This window comes from Musca autumnalis, unplaced genomic scaffold, assembly GCF_047663935.1.
Source record: "Musca autumnalis isolate F117 unplaced genomic scaffold, ASM4766393v1 scaffold_1, whole genome shotgun sequence".
Lineage (NCBI taxonomy): Eukaryota > Metazoa > Arthropoda > Insecta > Diptera > Muscidae > Musca > Musca autumnalis.
This window is the reverse complement of record NW_027411644.1, coordinates 182464416-182489951: the sequence shown is the minus strand read 5'-3', so window position 1 is coordinate 182489951 and position 25536 is coordinate 182464416. Positions and strand designations below refer to the sequence as shown.

The 25536-nt window shown below is 36.1% G+C and overlaps 1 protein-coding gene across 1 annotated transcript in view; it reads right to left on the bottom strand.

The window, feature by feature from the left end:
• Window positions 1-23787, bottom strand: part of Ir92a (Ionotropic receptor 92a) — a 46460-nt gene extending 22673 nt beyond the window's left edge. Inside the window, exons 1-4 of the mRNA XM_073959146.1 lie at window positions 23647-23787; window positions 23217-23482; window positions 14934-15087; window positions 9051-9544 (exon numbers count right to left, since the gene is read on the bottom strand). Of these exons, the coding sequence (XP_073815247.1) occupies window positions 9051-9544; window positions 14934-15087; window positions 23217-23482; window positions 23647-23698 (966 nt within the window). The 5' untranslated portion in view covers window positions 23699-23787. The remainder of the gene's footprint in view (window positions 1-9050; window positions 9545-14933; window positions 15088-23216; window positions 23483-23646) is intronic.
• Window positions 23788-25536: the final 1749 nt, after the last annotated feature.

Below are 25536 nucleotides of genomic sequence, written 5' to 3'. Positions count from 1 at the left end.
GTAAAGCTATTTTAAAGCTTTTTTTTTTGACGATTTTATGTATATCACTGTGCAACACGAAAATTATTAACCATATTCTGACACCGCAGCGTGATAGAAGACCAAAAAAGAGAGGACACGTGTCTCGCCGTTTTTCCTATCTCATCAACTTTCGCGGTTATAGGCCTCCAAAGGTTTCAGGCTTTGATGTAGAAAGGGTCATGAAGTCAGGACCATATCTTCCAAACCGTTAGAAAATTTGAATTTATCTCGGAGCAAAGTTGTAGCTCTTGTCTTAAAGAACAAAAATTGTGGGCACATATAATCCATCAAACTTCATCTGCAGGTCAAAATCGCCATGGTCCAATTTCTTTTAAAATTTGTTCTCAAGTTTTTTATATAGCTTTCAAACCGATCAAATTTGAAGCAAACAACCAACTACAAAAGTGTACCTCAGATCTCAGTAAACATCTTTCTAGAATATACGAACTCTGTAGAAACGGATCTTAATGGTCAAAATAGCAAAACAATTGCGATTTTTATCCTCTTTTCTCGGCTTCTGCTCCATACATATTAAACCGTTCAAAATTCAAGAAAACAATTAACCACAATAGTGTAGCAAAGGCATCAATAAACAACTTTCTGGAACATGCGAAATGTCTATGAACGGTTCTTAATGGTAAAAATAGCAAAAATCTTTTGAAAATATCCAATTTTTATACTCTTTTCACCGACTCTGGTCCAAAGATACGCAACCGCCCAAAAATTAAGGATACCGTCAACCACAAAAATGTACCTACAACAACTTTTAGAACATATTAAGATTCTAGGAATGATTCTTTGGGCTGAAATTAACGAACAATTAAATTGTTTTAACATTCCCCTGCTCAGGTTTGGAAATAACAAACTTTTAAAAACTCAAGGAAATTTGAAAGGTTTGTTATTTACGGACCTGAACAGGAAAGAATGATCTAAAATAATAAAATTTTGAGCTTGAAGAATCGTTCCTAGAATCTTCGTTTGTTATAGAAACTTGTTTGTTGAAATCTAAGGTACATTTTTGTAGTTGACTGTATCCTTAATTTTTGGGCGGTTGCGTATCTTTGGACCAGAGTCGGAGAAAAAAGTATAAAAATTGGATATTTTCAAAAGATTTTTGCTATTTTTATACCCTACACCACTATGTGGGGAGGGTATTATAAGTTGGTTTTGGCAAAAAAGTTTGTAACGCATCGAAATAATGGTCGTAGACCCATACTTATATATATATATATATATATATCAAAATGAATGTCTCGACGAGCTGAGTCGATCTGGCTATGTGTGTCCGTCCGTCTGTCCGTCTGTCCATCTAAACCTTGTAATCACGCTACAGGCCGCAATTTTGATCGGATCGTCACGAAATTTTGGATGTTGATAGGGGTCCCGGAGGGGAAGAAGCCTATTGATTTTGGTGATGGTCGCATAATATTTAGGGGTCGGAAAGGGCAAAAAACTTAGGTGGATAAAAATACAACGTTTTTTTCCAAAGCCAATATCTCAGCTTCTATATGGGATATACCAAAAGCAAAACCTGATGATGAAAGCAGAAAATATCACCTTTCTACTGATGTAAAGTAGGTGCTCGAAGGTGATCAAACAACGAAGATATCGCAATAGTAGCAAATAAAACCCCAATTTTCATTTTTGCGATTTTAATTATATTCACAAATATCACTGCTTTGGTTGAAAATTTTCCAAAAGCAAAGCCTGACTATGAAAGTAGAAGATCCCGTCTTCACAATGATGCAAACTAGGTCGGCGTAGGTAATTAAATAACGGAGATATCGCAATAGTCGGTAATACATCCCATTTTTCTATTTTTTTGGAAATCACGCTACAGGTCGCAATATTGATCGGATCGTCACGAAAATTTCAGGGTTAATGGGGGTCTCATAGATGAAGAAGCATATTGGGCAAACACTTCTTTGGAGAAAAGTCAACATTTTATTTCAAAGCCAATATCTCTGTTTCTTTAAGAGGTATATCAAAAGCAAGACCTGGAAAGGAAAGTAGAAAATATCACCTTTACAACGGTGTAAAGCAGGTTGTCGTAGCTGCTCAAACAGCAGTGATATCGCAATAGTCGGTAATGCATCCCATTATCCGATTTGTTTGTAATCACGCTACAGGTCCCAATTTTGATCGGATGGTCACGAAATTTTTGGGGTTAATGGGGGTCCCAAAAAGAAAGAAGCCTATTGATTTTGATCATGCTCGGATAATATTCAGGGGTCGGAATGGGCAAACACTTATTTGGAGAAAGGTCAACGTTTTATTTCAAAGCCAATATCTCTGTTTCTTCAAGAGGTATATCAAAAGCAAAATCTGGCAAGGAAAGTAGAAAATATCACCTTTACAACGATGTAAATTAGGTTGTCATAGGTGGTCAAATAGCAGAGATATGGCAATAGTCGACAATGCATCCCATTTCCGATTTTTTTTTTTGTAATCACGCCACAGGTCGCAATTTTGATCGGATCTTCACGAAAGTTTAGGGGTTAATGGGGGTCCCACGGAGGAAGAAGCCTACTGATTTTAATGATAGTCGGATAATATTCAAGGGTCGGAATGGGCAAAAACTTATTTGGAGAAAAGGTCTACGTTTTATTTCAAAGCCAATATCTCTGTTTATTTAAGAGGTATATCAAAAGCAAAACCTGGCAAGGAAAGTAGAAAATATCACCTTTACAACGATGTAAAGTAGGTTGTCGTCGCTGCTCAAACAGCAGAGATATCGCAATAGTCGGTAATGCATCCCATTTTCCGATTTGTTTGTAATCACGCTACAGGTCGCAATTTTGATCGGATCGTCACGAAGTTTTTGGAATTTTATGTGGGTCCCACAGAGGAAGAAGCCCATTTATTTTGGTGATGGTCGGATAATATTTAGGGGTCGGAATGGGGAAAAACTCATGTGGAGACAGATTCAAAATTTTATTCTTTGTGAATATACCCAGCAAAAATACTCATTACAAATTGGCCTACTTTCTCATTATTTTAACACGGGCATGTCATAGGGAGTAAGTACTTATTTTTTGGCACTTAAAAGTAAATAAATAAGTACTTAAATAAGTAGTTACGACTTGAAGTAACCAGGGAGTAACAACTTATTTATCTACTTTTTAGAGGCCAAAAAATAAGTACTTACTCCCTATGACATGCCCGTGTTAAAATAATGAGAAAGTAGGCCAATTTGTAATGACTATTTTTGCTGGGTATCGATTTCTAGTAGGGTTATTTCAGCGGCAAAGCCTGTCAATGGAAGAAGAAAATATTACCTGGTGTAAAGTAGGTTGGCGTAGGTGGTCAAACAAGGGATATACCACAATAGTCGGTAATGCATCCAATTCTTCCATTCTACAGGTCGAAATTTTGATCGGATGGTCACAAAATGTACTAACATGGATGTCCCAGAGAGAAAAGAGGCATATTTTTTTGATTAAAAACCAAAATATGTTTGGTGGTAGTCGGATTATGTTCCCTAAAATAAATGTTTACCAGTGAAAAGCTTATGCACAGGGGTCGTGGTGTAGGGTATCCGTTCCGACTATAGCCTTTGCTCACTTGTTTTTAAAAATATCGTCTGTAATATGGATTTTGGAAATCCTTTTGATGGAAGAACTTCCATGCAAAAACTGTGAATATGTTGAATAGATATATACAGTGTTTGGAGGATATAAACAGTTCGAATCGAACATAACGCCGTTTCTTCTTTAAAGTACATATATTACACACTAACTTCAGTGCCATTAAAAAAGTTTTGTATTATTGTAAAAAAATCATATTCTATAAGTGCATAAAAACACCAAAACTTTACTATTTTACCAGAAGTGATAGAGTCAGTGAAAGCCAAATAAAAATTCAGAAAATTATCCCCCAGTTTATGTATTTCGAAACGAAAATGTGTGCGCATGAAAGACACCCAAACTTTAGTTTTTTAAATATTATTTCATTTGCTTTTGCTTCAAAACAAAAAACATATTTGAAATACACACTCAAATTTGGTAGTTTTTCTTCCGCATTCGTTTTCTTATCGACATACATAAACAGGCCCTATATTAAAAAAAAGAAATTCAGGAGCCGGGCGATGCAATCGACGACTCATAGTAACAGTCGGGTTTGCCTACAGAGATATACCCTCTGCCTGTGTTAGTTGAGACTTTTATATATAAACAGATCGAATACGGGCTATAGCCAATTTTTTTCTGTAAATTGTAGCCAGGAAGTTTCAGAATTTCGTCTACTTTTTTGGACGTATAAACTTTCCGACAATAATTTCGAAAAATTTGGGGCGTACAACTTCTCGATTGTTGGCATCATGCCAAAAAATGTGACTTCGATGAAAGCGCAAAATTTTGCACTTTTGTACAGACTATACCTGAAAGAATCGACTGATAAAGTCCATTTTGGAAGTGGACCTAATTTTGGAAGTCAATTTAGTTGGTGGGCGTAAGATTTACAGCTTTTGGACCAATCCTGACAAAACCGTGGACTCACCCACGATACAATACAGACAGTCAGACGGACTGAACAATTGGGATAAATCGACTCCAAATTGTTTGACGCGGGTTAAATTTGTATCATTAGCCGAACGGAGATTACAACTGGGAAGATCTTGCGGATTCTGAAACAGCAATCTTCATAGATGAGAAAAATCCAAAAACAAGAAAAAATCGCTGTAAGGATTTTTAAATAAATCGCGGTCAAAGCTCACATTTTTAGGTTCTCGCGATTTTGCTTGGCAACCGCAAGTCCTATCGAAATGGGGCTAAAAAAATGTTGTAGCTTTGAAAATTTGTTCATAGGATTTACCATTTTTGAGATATAGAAGTTCAGGTTACATTTTTAGGTTTTTTGTTAGGTTTTCACGATTTGCTTCAAAACAGAAAGTCTTTTCGAAATGGGACTACAGAAATTTCTCTACAAGATTGGGATTCGTAATTTTTTCCTCAGTTGTACCATTTTTGAGATATATAAATTTAAGTTGGGAAATTGCAGTCATGACATTGTTTTATGAGGAGGCGATACAGTCTGTGAATTTTTCCAGTTTGAATTTCTATATCTCAAAAATAGTAAAGCCTACGAAAATATCATAAGAGAACAAGAATTTTCACTGCTACAACTTTTTCTTTAGCAAAACCGTCAAAACCTAAAAAGCCATACAAATGCGATTTTTTTATTTTTTACATATAGGGTGTAAGCTTCTTTCATTTACAAATAACAGCAGATTTTAATACAATACCAAATAACCAAAGTTTGAACATTAATTTTGTTTACGGTTGTTTTCAGCTACAAATTTGTTACTGATAAGAAAAAATTCAGATGGGCATGCTATTTATAGCAGATATTATCACTTTATGATGCACAACCCCCGGCCCCCCCCCCAGCATACGTCCCTGGGTGGTACTCCCACTGTAGCTGTGGTTACTCATGATCAACAACATACCGACGGAACTGGATAACCAGAGCACTAAAGTTGTTGCATATGCGGATGACGTAGTACTACTGATTACTGGAAAATTCATGTCTACAATTTCGGAACTTATGCAAGGAGCCTTATCAAACATCCTTGGAGTAAATCCAATGAAAACAGAACAGGTACTGTTCACTAGAAAATGTAATTTCGGCGATTGCGTGCAACCAGTAGTGGATATAGTGCAACTACATTCTCCGAAGCTAAATAAATATGTATAATTTTGGGACTGTAAGCTGCAATGGAAAAGAAACTTTGCGTAGAAGAAGAAGGTCTTGAATATTCATACAATTCGGCAAATTTAGAGAACCAATGTGGCATTGGTTACTTCAGCCGGCAAATCTGCTGGTGCTAGGAGGTCGATGGAAGCGAATATGTCCAGCTCAATGTTGCCTGATTGTTCCGAAAGTAGCACGGACTCATCCGAAAGCAGTACGGATAGTCCTTGGGAGGATGACAGTGCTGCATTGCACGAGCAAGAGGAAGCATAATGCGTTGTTACAAGCTCAAATCTGTCGCCCATGGCAGTCAGGTATCCACAGGGTTATCTACAAAAAGCTGTTCGGTTAAAGGACTATTTAATAAGGTCGCTTTATGGCAAAACTGTGGAGATCAGTTGTCATGATTGTTGCCGATAAACAAGCGTGAATGGCCTAGTCATTCGAGCCATGTCCGGTTATATGTACTGGATTGGACTGAAAAAACAGCACCCCAGGAATGGTGGCGACGTTTCAGGAGGCGAAGGAAATAAACAATACGTGCAGTCTTTGTTCTCGCTTGAGCTCAACCCTAGTGACCCATACTTGGAGTGTAGGGGGTAGCGGTTAAGTGTGGAATTGCCGAAATAGAATTGCTACATGTGTATATCCCGCCGATAAATAGCTGTGTCCCGCGTTATTCGCATGACATCAGGCCACTGTTGGAAGGTGATAACAGACTGGCATAGCGCTGGCTGAGCAAATAGATAGCAGCTGGATTAGAGGAGACTGTTCGTCAGACATATTCATCTTTTCACCAGGTTTGACGAATGATGTGACTTGGCAAATCGTCATTTCCCTTGGGTAAGATCATCTCCCTATCCTCATCTCCATCAATAGGCCAGCCGAGTTCAGAATCTCTGAACGCCGTAAGATTTAAGGAATTCACCAAGCAACACTTCAGAGAATTGCCCAATCCTTCTGATGTTCGGTTGGTAGAGATGAATTTCCGAAGAATCATTACTGCTGCAGCCACTCCCCATATTCCTGCTGGTCGAATACCTGAAATATGATCTAATTTTCCAGCAGAGGCGACGGTATTAGCAAATGAATCCGACAAATGACAATAGATTGCTAGATCATCTGAAGTGCTGCAACATTGGAACCGGTAGTAGTAAATTATGGACAACGTTTATCGAACTTGTAACATTATCGAAACCTGGTAGAAAGGAGGATCGGACATTAGTCATGTTTAACGGCATTGTTGTGACAGATCCGAAAAAGTGCGCGGGTTATTTTAACCAACGCCCGATAGCGATCGGGCGAAGAGAAGTGTTTTAAGTCCTTTACGATCACTTCCAGCCGAGACCATCATCACAATTTACGATGCGTGATATTGCAAATGTTACACTAGGTGCAAAATCATCCAAAATGCTTGCACCCGACGGAATTTCAATGGTGATGCTAAGCAGATGGATGAACCACGCGTCTGAGCAAAGTCCTCAACATATAGTTAGCCATCCTAATAGTTCCCGAAGGCTGGAAAATGGACAGGGCGATCCCGTTACTTTAGCCTGAGTCATGCAGGGAGATCTCACTTTTGTCACCAGTAGTAAAGATACTTGAGGCGTTACTTTTCCCCAGCCTCAGAGCGTGTTATCCAGTTTCAGATTATCAACACAGGTTTCGGAATCAGCATAGTAACACTACAGCACTGCACGTCATTTCCTCTGGCCTCAACCAGAACAGACCGTGCCGCAAAACTGTGTTGGCTGCATTGGACCTGATTAACCCATGTTCAACCATGCTGTTCGAGGGTGGCGAGAATACCACCCTCCGTCCTTGTTTGAAACGTGTGGTCACCAACTATATGTGTGGTCGCCAGTCATACGTGGAACTCAGAAACAAGAAATCCAAACCCCATAGAGTGAAACAGGGAGTTCTCCAATATCACGTCATTTTGACGACTTTGAGATTGTACGCTTATGGCGGCAGGTCCTACCGTTGATAAGATTTGTGTCATGCTATACGTCTATACGCCAGTGTAGTTTGTCAACGTAAGTGATACGTAATATTAAAAACTTGTAAACTTGCCAGAATCAGAACCGCAACTGGGTGTCTCCTCATGTCTTTATTAGACCATTTACATGAGAAGATTAAGACCTTGTGGAGCGTCGGCACAACAGGATGTTGTCGATGCCATATGAATGCTATAGGTAAAACCATCCGCAACACCATCAAGTGGATAGGTTCCCCCGCTCAGGCATGTCAGGAAAGATTTTCATGATCTGGAGAGGCATATCAGTCGGGTTTAGGTGATATTCATACTGAAGCAGTTGTCGAGGATATAAGTACCTATGGTATGAATAGCGGAAGAACAACAACTGCCTAGACAAGCGAGAGATCTGGTTGGTATATCCACCTCAATTCTTACTGGGCAAGAATTGATAGCAGAACATCTGCAAAGTATGCAATATCAGTCCGCATGATACGCATCACCTTTTCCACTGTCCTACCAAACCAACTCACCTAACTCCATTTTCATTATGGACTAAGCTGAACTTTGAGTTGGAAGTAGAAACGAGTCAATAAAATAAAACACTTCTTTTTTATTAATTTTCTCGTTTAGAGTTAAGCTTGATGATAGGAAATTATTTGCAAGTGAAAAAGGAAAGCCAAGGACTCGAACCCACATAGTCACAAAATTCAAAGCCAAAACTCATAACTTCAAAGGCAGCACAAAAAAGCGCTTGTCGTGAAGGAAATACATTTTAGCGGCCAAATATCCGCGTAAATGTATAAAACACATTTGCATTTGAAAAACGAAAAGTTCTAGGACAGAGAAGCCACTACATAGTCGATACGTCCGAAGACCTGCTTTACCACCAGTGAAACCAGGTAACGTAATTTGGTGACTATGTGGGTTCGAGTCCTTGGCTTTCCTTTTTCACTTGCAAATAATTTCCGGTCATCAAGCTTAACTCTAAACGAGAAAATTAATAAAAAATCATTAAAAACGATCTTCACCCTAAAAAAGGCAAAATTTCATAAAACACTTCTTATTTTATAGAATACTATATCAGATACAGTCGAAATCGCTTATAACGTCGGTCAAGGGACCGACGGAATTTGTCGCTATAACCTATATGTCGTTATAAGCGATAGGGCTAGGAAGGGCTCCAGAGATTTGGGACTTTTGGATATCGTCGTTATAACCGATATGACGTTATAAACGACGACGTTATAAGCGATTTCGACTGTACTTCAAAACACAAATAGACATATTGCACATGTCAATGCGCTATTCCAAACCACTGTGCACCCGATATCTTTAATAATTACCCTTCTCTTCAACTTACCACATAATCAGTTTTAACATACGGAAGATATGTTAGAGAACTAACTCTCATTACACGTTGCTGCATATTCTGTAGTTTATTGGGATAAAGTTCAACATTTTTGGCAAATGCCATATTCCCAGCCTGGAACGTATCGAGGAGTATGGCATCTAAATTACCCTCAGCACCAACATATTTTTGTGTCCACAATTCAAAATTAATGTTTTCGGCTTTCTGGTTTGCCAAAGAAGTTGCATTTACTGAGGATGAATGGGAGGCGAACTCCCTAGTCGCTTTCATCGAAATATTCTCCAATAGTAGGGTAAAGTTTTCATTGTGATTGTCACAAGTTTGTTTAGTGGATATTCTTGATGTCTGTTGTTGTTTTTCTTCCATCATTGTTGGTTCATTGCAGTTGTTGTCCTTATGCCGCCCATTGACATTACTCTTGTTTCCGTTAGCGAGATCTTGTTCTGGCTCTGATGATGGTGTAACCATCAAGTGATGCGGATAAACTGGAATAAATTTAGTCATAACCATTTGTTTATGTTAAGATGTACGAAATGCAGGAAAATGTGGAAATTAAAACTTAAATCAATACAAATTGAAGAAGTTTAAATGTGCATGTAATAGTACTGCCAAGTTTTGTCGTAAGTGGGGAAGATTTTTGTAGAAAAGATGGAAACAATAACGGATAAAACGGAAAAGAGAGCTTTATGCTATTAGGGCGTGTGTGTGTGTGATTATGGATTAAAATCCAATTATAACTAGTTTAGTCTGAAAATATATCTAAAAACGTCAAATACATTAAATCTGGCGGTACTTTTATATGGGGGCTATACCAAAACATTTATCTATGTCCATAATTTTTGGTATATAAGTTTCGATGTCACTAGGGGCCCTTAATACCAAAGTATAGTTAATTCAGTCTGAAAATATGACCGAAACTCCTCAAATCGGGCGGTACCGTTATATGAGAGCTATACCAAAATATAATATACCCTTTATATGGGGGATATACCAAAATATGGACCTATACGTGTATCCATATTTTTGGAAGATACGTTTTTGGTCACTAGGAACCACAAATACCTAATTTTAGTTAATTCAGCCTGAAAATGTGGATAAAAACGTCAAAATGCCTCAAATCGGGAGGTACCGTTAAATGTGGGCTATACCAAAACATGTACCTATGTCCATAATTTTCGGTATATATGATTATATGACTAGAGTTGTCGAAATACGTCAAATCGGCCGGTATCGTTATATGGGAGCTATATCAAAATAAAGACCTATGTCCATAATTTTTGGTTTCGTGGCCACTAGTAACCCTTGATGTCAAAATTTAGCTTTATCCTTATTCTCATGCTAGAGTGGATGCTAGAGTGATTACAATAGACGGACCGATAAGTATAGATAGACACAGAATATATATTTTTATACTTTATAGGGTCGCAAATGATTATTTCGTAAGAAATGGAAAAACAAACTTACTATACCCTGCAGACTATGGTGGAGGGTATAAAAACAGCTCAAATCAAAATAGCAAAAATCCTCATAAAAAGTTCGAAAATCGGGTGTGCCTCTTATATTGGGGCTATAATAAAAAATACGTCTATAACCACAATTCTCTGTACGAGTTTTGTATTCGCATATCAAAGACTAAATACCAAATTTCAGTTAATTCGGTTAGACAATGTGGATAGAAGTTTCAAAATTCCGAAAATCGAAACGTGGACCAAATTTCGTGGGGACAAATTTCGTTGACCTGTACTGACCAACTTCTGGGGAAAAGTTTTGTGACCCCAGAGAAGACAAAATAAATGTCAGCCATTTCGGTGTCATATCGAAGTTAAAACATATAAAATAACGAAAATCGTGAGGATCCGTTATGTGGGTGCTATATCAAAACGGAAAAAAATTGTGTAGGCCCAAAGAAGACATAAGACCAATATTCAGCCATTTTGGTTTGATAATGAGGCCGAAACCTTCAAAATACCGAAAATCGGGAAGTACCCCTCTATGGGGCTATATGAAGACACGGACCTGTACTGACAATTTTTCGGGGGGTAAGTTTGCAGGCCCAAAGAAATACTCAATTCCAACCATTTCTGTAGGATACTGTGGATAAGACCATGAAATACCCATAAATAGGGGACAACATTTGTAGGCCCAAAGGAACCTAAAGACCAATTTTCAGCCATTTCAATGTAATAATGAGGTCAAATCTTTAAAAATATGGGTCAATATCAAACCTTGGGATGATGTAATACCAAACATCCTATGGGTATACCAAACATCCTATGGGTAACATACACTCCGTTTCATTTCAATAGCACATTTCAAATTTTTATTTGTTACTTAATTTTAGTTCACATTAGTCGAATATCTGTGGATATGTTTGTATATATTTTTTCGCACACTTATGAAGTATCTTTCCACAAAAAGTGTTGCTTCGATATAGTCCCGTTATATTTTTTAATAACTTTCTTTCAAAAAGCACAAAATTTGTTCCGTTTTAAGCGTTTCACCGAAATAGCACAGTCTTTAATAATTTGAGTACGACTGAAAATTTTGAATGCTACTGTTACGATTCTTTAAAATTGGAACTAATAAAAGCCATTTCAAGTTTAATACGCTAAAATTGGTCAAACGATGTCTTTAATGCTGGGGAATTAATACGTTTCGAAGCATTCAAAATTTGCAGTCGTACTAAAATTATTTAAGAATGTGCTATTTCGGTGAAACTTCAAACCGTAAAATTTTTGGGCTTTTTGAGAAAATTATAGAAAAATATAACGGGACTTACACTTTTTGTGTAAAGATACTTCATAAGTGTACAAAACAAGATGTACAAACATATCCCCAGATGTTGGAATAATGTCAACTAACAAGAAATAGCAAATAAAACTTTGAAATGTGATATTGAAATGAAACGGAGTGTATACCAAACATCAATAGGAACCCTCAAAATACCGAAAATCGGGAGGTACCATTATACGGGGGCTATACATAAACATGGACCTATATTGCTAAGAACCAAAAATTCATTAATAAAGGTAATTCTGCAGAAAACGTGAGTACCGAAAAATGAATGGTAACTTCAATTGAGGATGATTCGTTACATGGGAACCACGCGAAAACTTGGGCCTAGGACTGCAATATTCTTATACCCTCACCATTTATGCTAACGAGGGTATATACACTTTCATACGGGCACAATGTGCCTCATGGAAATAATGGTTTAAGACCCCAAGTATGTTTGGGCGAAATGTGTTTCAGACAATTTGGAGTCGATTTAGTAATGTCCGTCCGTCTGTCTGGCTGGCTGGCTGGTGCGCACGGTAACTCTCGAACGGAAGAACCGATTTGGTCAAAAATTTGGCTTTCGCAATATTTTGTCCAAACTTAGTTTAAGTTCGTAGATGGGTTCTATCGGTACACTTCTTCCCGTACCTCCCCTACAAAAGTTCGAAAATGTTCGGAAAATGTGTTCCCACGATAACTCATGAAGGGAGTAACCGATTTGGTCTATACTTTGCACATCGCGAAATTTCTACCAAACTTAGATGAGGTTCCAATATGGACTCAATCGGTCCACGCCTTCGGGTACGTCCTACACAATATTTCGGAAAAGTACAGTTTAGGACCTGCTCTCGAATCGTTTCAATTTTTGTTATAACAACTTTTATTCACGGGGGGACCGTGGCGGTACAAGTTTCATTAGGGGCAAAACCATACTTCCTGAGAAAATAGCCTGAAAGGTTCAAAAAACCCCTATGACACCGAGTGTAGTGGTTTGATCCAAAATTTGGCCTTCGTAATATTTTGTCCAAACTTAATTAAAGTTCGAAGATAAGGCATATCGGTTCACTCCTTCAGGTACCCCCCACAAAAGTTCAAAAATGTTCGGAAAAATTGTGCCCACGATAACTCTTGAATGGATGGAGCGATTTTGTCCATACTTTACGCATCCTAATATATATACCAGATATAGAATGAATATGAATATGGTCTATATTTGCCCATTCCTTCGAGTACCTCCCACAAAAAATTTCGGATAAGTTCACTTTAAGATCTGCTCTTGACTAACTTAGATTTCTATTGAAGCAATTTGCAATCGTTGTCTCAATTACAAGTTTTTTCAGTGGCAAGTCCATACTTCTTGGGAAAACAGCCCGAAAGTTGTAAAAACCCCCTATGTAGTAGCTGGAGAGCATAATAACTCTCGAACTGATAAACCGATTTTGTCCAACATTTGGACTTCGTCATATTTTGGTCAAACTTAGTTCAACTTCTAAAATGGTTCATATCGGTCCTCTCTTTAGGATACCTCCCCACAAAAGTTCCACATTTGTGTCCAAGTGCAGTTTAGAACCTGTTCGGAGATCCTTTTGAAAGTTATACCGATAATGTTCTTTGTGGTCCTGTTTGCAGCCATAGTATGTTTTCCGTAGACAAGTCCATGCTTCCTGGCACACTGGTCCAACAGGTGTACGATAACCCACTAAAATGACAAGTGGGCGCGATATCTATCGAAGAGATATGACTCTCAAAATAAAATCCATTCCGTAATGCACTATGTCGGTCCATTCCCTCCTCCGCAAAACTTTTGAACCTTAATCCACATTTTTGTCGGCATGTTCAGATGTCCCAAAAATGCCACAAAATTCTGGAAAGACCCTAAATACATTCGATCTGTCCGTAGATGAAAGTTCCAATTCACATAGGCTGAGGGTGTACCTCTGTCGGCAAAGCCGACTGATACTTTTTTACTTGTTCTTAGAGGGTTTTAGGCCACCAGGACCCATTGACAACATTTTCTGTTCGATATATTATCTAAAAGTATTTTTTCAAACCTTTCCATGTAAGTGCCAACAACTGCGCAGCCGGACAATAAACTAATAATTGATAAACATTTATTTAAAATATTAAATCAGGAAAAGTGCACCCAATATTTTTCTATTTTTTATTAGATACTCGTAGCTAATAAAAAAAGGCAAAAACGATACAAAAAGATTTTGTTTCTATTTAGACCAATTTAATGAAGTTATGAATATTTCTTTGTACATAGTTGTTATAGAATTCGCGATATCTCTAGAACCGTTAATAAAAAATCTGCAAAAGTATCCATTTTAGGCCGGACATAAACTACATTATTGACCTTTACTGTATGTTATGGTGTGATTGAAATTATTAAAAACTTATAGCCTATTTCTGTATGTCGAAACGAAAATGTGTGCGAATGAAACACTATCAAACTCTTGTGTGTGTTTCAAATTTGTGTTTGTTTTGAAGCAAAAGCAAAGGTAATAATATTTCATTCGCACACATTTTCGTTTCGACATACAGAAACCGGCTGTCAATCTTAATAAATGTTCTTGTATTTCTTTTCCCAGACCCAGAAGTTCGCTACAGTTTATATTCAGTCTTGGCAATTATACCCCTCAGAAGCAGATGAAAAAGAAGATTTAGGAAATAGTGCCTTGTAGGAAAATTGGTGTTTATTGGATTTTTGAATATCCAACTACAGTTTAGTTCAAGAAATTTACTTTTGCTGTTTTTGTTTTTTTTTTTTTTCTAAACTACACATTTCAATTTTTTTCTTAATAACTGTCCACTGCAAATGTTGTCGCTGACCTAGCGTAAGTTTAACAATTTTCGGAAGCATTACTTCTCTACTTTGCCAAAGTTGTGCAATATACCAACATAAATAAACATTTTGTATTTTACTGCTGTACTGTCTTTATGGTTGTTGTTGCTTTTGTCATGTTATATAAAAACATCACTAAGGGGACTTTTAGCACTTGAACTATATTCAGCTAGGTGTATGTACTCTAAGAGTACGCAAAACTGACAAATGCAAATGTAATACATTGAAAAATTCAAAACAGTTTCACTTACACTGCAAAACTTCGGAGGCTAAAAATTCTGTTGGATTTTCCTTTTCACACAAAAACAAATAGATTTTATCCTTGAGGCGTAATGTTGTATAACGGGTTGCATAGTAACGGGCATGTAGAAAACTCGAAGTATTTCTTAGAATTGTTATGAAACCCTAAGGAAGAAATTATGAAAAAAGAAAGTAGAACAAAGACATGAAATAAGTTTGATGTAATTTAAAAGTTAAGTGTGTAATATTATTCAGGCAATGTAGTTATTTCTTTGTATATATTTATGTTTAAGATGTGCAGGTGCATGGTAATAATTATTGGTGCCACTTATTTTAACAAGGCCAAATTTTGCAAATATGAATATGATGTTAACATACATTCTTAAATCTATATATAAACAAGTAAGGCTATAGGCTATATCTTGAAGATCTACACAAAAGTTATTTTTTAAGTGTCATTTACTTTGTTTCATAGTGAATACATTTTCTGAATTGAACGAAAAATATGCATACTAACGTTTGTACTTATTATTTTGACCATAATAGGGGTATATAAAAAAGAACAATTTATTTATTATATCGGTCCACGTTTTGATATAGCTCCCATAGAAATTTGGTATTTAGTCTTCGTTGGGGGTACAAACTATTTTTTACCTAAAATATGTTGGTATAGGTCCACGTCTTCATATAGCCCCCATAGAACGGTACATCCCGATTTTCGGTATTTTGAAGGTTGTATCATCAATTCATTCTATACGAACGGACGTGTTCTTAATTCGATCTTAATAAAATAAAGAATTTCTCGCCCCCGTTGCCGTTAAATAGTCATAAACTTAAACGTTCTTACTGTCGAAGTTCTACTCATACTGTGTGTTGTCGAGTTTTCGCATAACTCGGAGCCGTTGAGTTGTTATAAACAAAACAAAATAAAAACAAGTAAGAAAAGTCTATAGTCGGACGGAGCCGACCATGGGATACCCTATACCACTATCCCTGGACAATCGCTCTCCACGGAACTTCTTTTCAATGATTGTGAAAATTTAATTATCAAATATCACAGATGTAATGTATAATGCTTATGACCAAAACCAAAAAGTTATCTAGGATGATTAGGATGATTTTTGTAGCAGGAAATTTAGTTCACACAAACTAAAATGTAATGAAACCCACTTATGTAGTACTACTAATTCCGCTGTTTAACCGCTACGTTATTGAAATTTTTACCGATTTCACACAAAAGTTTCAGTCCATTTAACCCGCTAAGTATTATCTGATCTTCACGTTGGTTTGTACGCTTCTTCTTCATCATAAACTCAAACTTTTTTTTTTAAGTTTGCGAGTTATGTTTTTGACCTACAGAGCCGCTACAAAATTGGTAAAAAATTTGTTTTTGGTCCATTTCATCCCCTGAACATTTCACGATCATCACCAAACACTAATCATTTCTATTCTGGCCCGAACCCAACCTTCTTAAAAAATTCGTTACAATCGGTCCATAATTGCGGCCTTAAGCTTGTTTACAATTTTTAATGGACGGACACACATCGCTAAATCGCTTTATCTCGTCGAGATATGAATTTTGTCATACCAAAAAAGGGGTCTAGGACGAATATTTCGTGGTGTTACATAAACTTATGGAGAGACAATATGTAGCATGGGATAAAAATGTAGTTCTCAACACAGAACCCAATATATATTAGGCAGTAGGCCCGTTATCTAGCAAACACTTTATTGCAATTTACATAAGAGGAAAGGTCAGTAGTTTTTTTGCATATGTAGGCTACTTTGCGAAATATATATGTCCTCAAGGAATTCAAATATCGACCAAAAATAAAATTTTTACATTTTTCATACAAAAGTAATGGTCCATTTCACCCGCTAAAGAATATCAGATCATCATTCAAAATTGTAGGCATCTTTTTCGACCTATACTCTTACCCGGTGCAAAATTTCGTGACTATTGATGTATAATTGCGACTTCTAGTGAGTTTATTATTACACAACAAACAAATAACGGAATATATTAGGCTGTAACTCTGTTATCTGATCATGCACACCAACATAATTGGCATCAATTGAAAGGTCAAGCGTTCCACTTTCAAGTATATCTCACTTGTCCGGAATGTCACTTCCAGGAATTAAGATATAAGCTGTATATTAAAAATTTTCACAATTTTCACACTAAAGTTTTGGTCCATTTAACCCTCTAAATATTCTTCGATCGCCATCTCAAATTGCAAGCTTCTCCTTTGTGATATACTCTTACCTTATTTAAAATTACGCGTTGATCGGACTATTATTGAGACCTACAGAGCCGCTAGAAAATTGGATAAATATTATGTTTTTGGTCCATTTCACCCGCTAAATATTTCACGATCATCACCAATAAGAATAGGGATCTATTCTGATCTGAACCCGACCTCCATGCAAAATTTCGTGACGATCGGTCCATAATTGCGGCCTGGAGCGTGTTTACAATTTATAATGGACAGACGGACGGACGGACGGACGGACGGACGGACGGACGGACACACATCTCAAAATCGCTTTATCTCGTCGAGATATGAAGATTGGTATACCACATTGGGGGTCTCCGACGAATATTTCGCGGTGTTACATGAATTTTTACCAAAACAAACTTATAATACCCTTTTCTACTTTGTGGTATAGGGTATAACAAATATATGAACGAGAAATTTACATTACTCCTGTTTTGTATATTCCCTTTTGTGCGATTTTCGTAAATAACAAACACAAGTGCATTGAAAAAGCTGTAATTTGAAGTTGCCATATCTTTATCTGTCATCCCCTGCATCTGGCTGTAGCACAAAAAGCTTGCTTAACATAAAAACTTTCAAATAACATATTTATGCACGTTGGTTCCCGACTCTACTAAAGATTCGTACCAGATCATTTTAAAACATTCGCAAAGCTTAAAAATACTTGAAATCCCTTATTGGTAAAGTTACTAATTTTCTACTATAATGAGCTGTACTAAAGTAAATTGCAAGATCGATGATATACATCAAATAATGGTATCATGTTGGCTTTGCCTTGATGCCTATCATATCAAATGTGTGGAATTAGCTGCAAAAACTGCCGATAATCTCAGAGAAGATAAGGGTTTACGATGGAGCTGCATTAACTGTAGAATTTATGATGCTGAGTTTTATTCATTTTTTAAAACAACACGAACTGCATTTAATGAAATGAGCCTAGAATTGAACTCTTTAATGGACAAGTTTTTAAAATACAAGGAATTTTTCGATAAAGCATCATCCTTAGACCACTTTCTTGAATCTCCACTTGATTCTATCCGTAAATGGAAAAAACCTTCCTCCATTACGAATGATAAATCGAAGAATGAAGCTTCCGCACAATCTATTCCGTCGATTTTAATCAATGATACGCCATCTAAGGGCATATCTTCCCATTTTCCAGCAGAAAATAAAACCTTGTCCACTCCCTCTGGCTCAAAAGCATTCTTTTCACCGCAAGCAACGCCAAAATCTCCAAACAATTTATGCACGCCATCTCCAAATCCATTGAATTTAAGAGTAGTTACACCAAAACGTGCTATTTTCGCTGCTCGATTTGCTGCTGAAACGACTACTGAAGATATAAGTGCTTATATTATGGCCAAACTAAAACTAACATTGAAATTAATGTCGTTAAATTTAAATACGCTCAAAGGAGACGCAAGACTTCATACCAAATTATAGTTCCTGAGGATGTATATGAAACAATTATTAATCCATCATTTTGGCCTGAAAAAGCAATCATAACCGAATACATTTACAAAGATGAACCTAAAACAGACATTGTACGTCTACCAAAAAATCCATCAAAAAACTAGATATTTTACCTTCTACAAACAAATTATCTTTAACTTCTGCTAACAATATAAACATCGCATACCAAAATGTAAGAGGATTAAACACTAAATTATCATCCTTATTTATAGATAGCTTTGATTTTAGTTATGATGTTATTGCATTCACAGAAACATGGCTTCATAACGGTGTATATGATACTGAACTTTTTTGTAATCAATTTCAAATATTCAGACGTGATCGAAAAGATTGTGGTAAAAATAGAGGTGGCGGTGTTTTAATAGCTGTAGCTTCGAAATTTCCGACAGAAGAGATAGACTTTCCTTTATCATTAGATATTGAAATTATTGCAGTAAAAATCCGCTTGGGAATGTTATCAATGTATATCACGTGCTCGTATATACCGCCTTCTTCAAGTGTTGATGTATATTTGAAGCATACTTCATCTATTATTCATGCTTTTCAAACAGCCAAACCGAATGATGTTCTTGTAGCTCTTGGAGATTTTAATTTGCCTGAAATAAAGTGGTCTCAAAGTTTTGATAGTAATGAACTTCTTCCACATGCAACTTGCGAACGTATAAACCAAAGCATTAACCCTTTACTCAGCATTGGTCTATCGCAAATTAATAATGTTTACAATAACTACGGTTAGCAGGACGTCTTCTCGTAGAAGAAAAGGCCGTTTGCATATAGAAGGGCAGGAGGTATTCTTATAGAAGAGAAGGAGGTCTTCATATATAAGAGCAGGAGATCTGCTCATAGAAGAGCAGGAGACCTTCTTATAAAAAACCAGATGGTCTTCTCATAGAAGAGCAGCGGCCTTTCTTATAGAAAAGCATAAGATCTTCTCATTGAAGACCAGGAGGTCTACTTATAGAAGACATGAAGGTTTTTCATAGAATATCTGGAGGTCTACTATTAGAAGATTTGGGGGACTTCACATAGAAGGTCTTCTTATAGAATATCTGGAGGTCTTCTTTTAGAACATTTAAAGCCTCTTATAGAAGACCTAGGGTCTTCTTATAGAAAACCTAGGGTCTTTTTATAGAAAAGCTAGGGTCTCCTTATAGAAAACCTAGGGTCTTCTTATGGAAGATTTGAGGCCTTCTTATAGAAACACTGGAGGACTTCTTAAAGAAGACCTGCATATCTTCATATAGCAGATCTGAAGGACCTCTTATAGAACACCTGAATGTCATCCTATAGAAGGGCTGGCGGTCAGCTTGTAGAAGACGTGGGGCCATCTTATATAATATCTGGAGGAGTTATTTTAGAAAATCTGCAAGAATTGTTATACATCATCTGGAGGTTTTCCTATGGTGGATCTGGAGGTTTCCTTATAGAAGACCTGGAAGTCTTCGTATAGAAGACCTGGAGGTCTAAACAGACAGCTATATAATATGCATATAAATAAAATAAAAAATCAATTGGTATCTAATCCCAAATCATTTTATAGTTTCATTAACGACAAGCGTCGGTCTTAAGTGTTCCCCAAAATTGTAAAATACGGTTCGGTTTCTGCCGATGACGATATTGGTATCTCAAACGCATTTGCATCATTTTTTAAATCAACTTATTCTGATAAGTCGCATATTTATGATTTCCAATGCCCATATACAATACCTGAGTCTTCTTCAATAAGCCTTCCTTTATTAAACGTCACAACAATACTAAAAAACATAAAAAGTTTGAAAAATAATACTACCCCTGGACCGGATGGAGTCCCTGCATGTATTCTAAAATACTGTGCAGATAATCTTGCTTTTCCATTATACATACTATTTAATAAATCTATGTCAACAGGACACTTCCCTCCAATGTGGAAGGAATCTTTTATTGTTCCATTATTCAAATCAGGAAATAGATCAGAAGTATCTAATTACAGAGGCATAGCCAAGTTGAATGCGATTCCAAAATTGTTTGAAAAAATAGTAACAGATTCACTATCTTTTCAGGTTTCATCTATTTTGTCAAATTATCAGCACGGTTTCCAAAAGAATCGATCTACTGTCACAAACCTTTTGGAACTTACTACCACTGTAAACGAGGCTTTCAGATGTCGCTATCAGACAGATTGCATATATACTGACTTTAGTAAGGCATTCGATAAAGTTAACCATAATTTATTACTCCAAAAGATACATCTCATGGTATTTTCCAATATGTTTGTGAAGTGGATAAAATCTTACCTATCAGGGAGAGTTCAAATGGTTAAATTTGGAAATGCTATTTCCCACAAAATTTCTGTACAATCCGGGGTTCCGCAGGGAAGCCATCTAGGGCCTGTCTTATTCACGTTATTCATAAACGATTTACCAAGTGTTATAAATCATTCAAATATTTTAATGTATGCAGATGATGTTAAAATTTATTATTCGTTTAATAATTCTACAAGCCACATTTTCCTACAATCTGACTTAAACAGATTTTATGAATGGTGTCAAACTAATTTATTAGAATTAAACTTACTGAAATGCAAACATATGTCATACTATAGGCTAAAAAAGATAAACACAACTTATTACCTACATGATCGTAAAGTTCAATACGTAGAGTCTTTTAACGATTTGGGAATACGTCTAGATCACCGATTGGATTTTAGAGAGCATATCTCTTTAATTACTAACAAAGCTTATAAAACGTTTGGATTTATTAAGCGATATAGCAAGGAATTCGCCGACCCTTTAGTAACAAAGCAATTATATATATCGTTTGTACGTTGTACTTTAGAGTATGGATCGATTATATGGGACCCACCCTATATCATTCATTCAAATGCAATTGAATCAGTACAGAAGCAATTCCTTCTATTTTGCCTCAAAGGTCAAGGTTGGAATCCACAATCTCTACCTTCCTACGAAGATAGACTGAGTATAATTAAATTACCTACACTAAAGAGTCGCCGTGTTATGCTGAATGTAACATTCCTTTTAAATATTCTACAAGGAAAAATAATTTCGGATTTTATCTTAAACAAAATCTTTATAAATGTCCCTTTCAGACCATTACGAAGCTACCGGCTATTGCAAATAAATTATTTTAGATCAAACTATGCAAATAACGACCCGCTACGTCGAATTTTTGTTGATTTTAATAAATTATGCGATCTTTTCGATATTTCTGATAATCGCAATACAGTAAAAAGAAAAATTATATTACATTTAAATACCTAATGAAACATATATTTGTTGTAAATATTTAGTTGTAACTTGTAAGGATTATATAATCTATAGACTTAATAAAAAAAAAATATACCACCTGAAATTTGTCGGTATAAGTCCACGTGTTCATATAGCCCCAATAGAACGGTACCTCCTGATTTTCGGCATTTTAAAGGTTGTGTCCTCAATATCCCACCGAAATGTCTGAAATTTGGTAGTTAGTCTTCGTTTGGAGTATACAATTTTCCACCTGAAATTTGTCGGTATAGGTCCATAGAACAACACCTCCCGATTTTCGGTATTTTGAAGATTGTGGCCTCAATATCCCATCGAAATGGTTAACATTTGGTATTTTGACTTCGTTGTGGGCACAAAACTTTCCACCTGAAATTTGTCGGTATAAGTCCTCATCTTCTTATAGCCCCCACAGAACTGTACCTCCCGAGTCCCTGTATGTATTTTGAAGATTTTGACCTCAATATCCGACCGAAACGGCTGAAATTTTTATTTGGTCTTCGTTGGAGGTGTACAAGTTTCCAAATAAATTTTTCGGTATTGCCCCCGTCTTCAAATAGCACCCGTAGAACTGTCCCTCCAAATATTCGTGATTCTGACGATTTTGGCTCCAATATCCCACCGAAATGGTTTATATTTGGTATTCAATCTTCTTTGGAGGCATACAACTTTCCACTAGAAATTTGTCGGTATAGGTCTTCAACTTTGTAAAGCCACCACAGAACGGTACACCTCCAATTTTCGGTATTTTGAAGGTTTTAGTCTCATCCCACCGAAATTGCAGAAATTTGGTATTTAGTCTTCGATGGGGTTATAAAACATTCCACCAGAAATTTGTTGGTATAAGTCCACGCCTTCGTATAGCCCCCATGGAACGGTACTCCCCACATTTTCTGCATTTTGAAAGTTTTAACCACATTATTCAGCTGAAATAACTGAAATTTGGTATAGATCCACATTTTGGTATAGCCCCATATAAGGGTACCATCCCATTTACGATTTTTGAAGATTTTAGTCTTATTTGTCTACCAAATCGGTTGTTAATTGAAATTTTGTGTCCCAGAAAATATAAATTTTTTTCTATTTACTTCAATACAGTTCATGTTGGAGGGCATAAAAAGTTCGGCCCGGCCGAACTTAATGCCTTTCATACTTGGTATGACTTTTTTGTATATTGTTGTATGTATTTCTGACTACGTTGCTGATAACAAATATTATACTAATCCGATGCCAAAACCCATGTTTTATATCGTTCGTAATACGTTATGTGTATTTATTTTACCTCAGTAACCATGTTGACAGTTTTGAGCATGGTTTCTTTGAATTCCTGATCTGCATAGTCGTCCTCGTTCTCATACTTCCGCATATCCTTAAAATATTTAACATTGATCCATTGCAAAGCAATTATTATACCATGCTGTGATTGATTGTGGAAAGCTTGTTGCACTGCTTCCATATAATCGTACTGCAGTGAGTGTTTGCCTTTGATTGCAGCATCACCATCGTAGACAATCAAAACCGAAGTTATATTGGTAAAATAAGAGGTAACTGTAGAAAAGTGGCAAGAAAAGTAACCAAAGGAATAAAATCAACATCATCATCGTTATCACAAATCCTGGTACTTGAGAGATTTCTTTTGTTTTTTGCTTTAAATTATTGCAAATTTGTTGTGAACCCAAACGGGGATTGAGGAAGGGAGTTCATGGACTTACTCAAAAATTGTATTAGAGTTGATGTTGTAGCCAGTGCAGGTTGTAATAACATTTTTTACATTGAGGTATTTTTGCTTGCGCAAAATTTTGTTGTATTTTATTTGATTTCAAATAATACTGTACTGCAATTTGAATGCAATTGGGATTTTATAGTTTTCAACTTCAACGTCTGCCAAATCAACTTGAAATTTGTTTAGCATGCAAATGTGCTTTGATGGCAAAAGCAAATAAATTATTTTCGAATTATTTATGGTTTCAATTGAATTGTAATCGATGGCGAAACCTTTTCGGTAAATATGTATATTTTTGTAAGTAATTACTCATAGCACTAATTTGAATTTAATTGAATGCGAATTTTTAAGTAGATTGTAATTTATTTGCCTCAATTATTTAAAAGGGCAGTAAATGGCAAGCTCAATTATTTATATGCTTACAATATTTGTTTCAAAAGCTAATTTTTTTCTTGAAACACTTGAACACTACGGTTTACTGCTAAATTATATTTGACTACGTTTAAGTGGAGATATATTGATTTGCTCTACTCAGGTAGTAGTTCGTTAATACAAAGCTGACCTTTGTGTATTGCCGTCATTTAGCAAATATTTGAAATTATATGGAGGGGCAAAACGTAGATGCAGATTGAGTGGACAATGCTGCTGTGATAGAAGGTTTTTGTTGGCAAATTTAATGTTGTGTTTGTATTTTATTCGCTACGTTTATGTAATTGGCTACTAACCATTGGGGTCGATATGTTTGCTCCTCGGGTGGATCCTATGTCGAATACGTCCGTCTGCTGTTTTAAACTCTATCAGCCAAAAAATTGGAGGTAGGTCAGGCATTTGTGCGCGTGTTTTGTTCGCAGGCAGTTAAAGTTCCAAGATGGGCTATATCGTCTACGTTGTGATATAGCCCTCCATACAAAGGCACAGCCCGATGTAATACCCTAGACAGACGGCAGCGTTAATTTGCATTAACTGCCTTAATTCAAATTAATTCGTGCATTATCCTCATTCTTAATGCACAAAATCAAAGGAAATTTAAAGTGAATTTAGGTATTTCAATATGGCAATGCTGTGAAAGAGAGCCCATATTCATGTAGGAAAGAGAGCATATGCATGCTCTGAGACACAATTTGCATTGCAAATCAATTGTCTTTTGTTAAATTTCCATGTTTAAGAAAATAAAAAAGGAAAACAAATCAGAAATTTCGCGTTTCTTTCAAATAAGTAGTGGTCTCTCTCGAATAGAATAGCAGCTAATCGTTCTTCGAGCCTTCTATCAAACCTATTTTTAAAATTTTTATTTTCACAAGCATTTCATTACCCACCATACCAATTCTATCGAAAATAATATCTTATAAGTACATTTTTTAATATTAAAAGGACTCAAAAATATCGCGAATAAATTAAATTTATTTTTGCATTATCGTGGTGAAAGGGTCAGTGGTAGAAAATATATTTGTTTCGAATATTTTGGCGAACTTTTGTAAAACTTAATGAAATGGTCTGCTGGGTACAAACAAACAACACAAACAGCTGTTTCATAAATGCAGAAACTATCGTCTGTCAGGGTAAAAAGTTAATTCAAATTAAGGAATTTTTAATGCAAAGTAACTCTGCCGTCTGTCTAGGGTATTAGTTAATTCTTAAAAATTTTTAATCTACCTTTTTGTCCAAATTGGCTCTAAATTGGTATAGTCCCTATACAACGGATGCAACACGATTTTTTAAGTTTTCATCAAAATTTTCGGATTAAATTGGCTTTAATTTTACATTTAGCTTTCTACCACGTTATGGTATGTCTACGGTGACCAACCGTACTCTATTATAGTGTACAGTACTCTATTTTAGGTGTCCGTACTCTATTTATACTCTCCTAAATAATATGAAG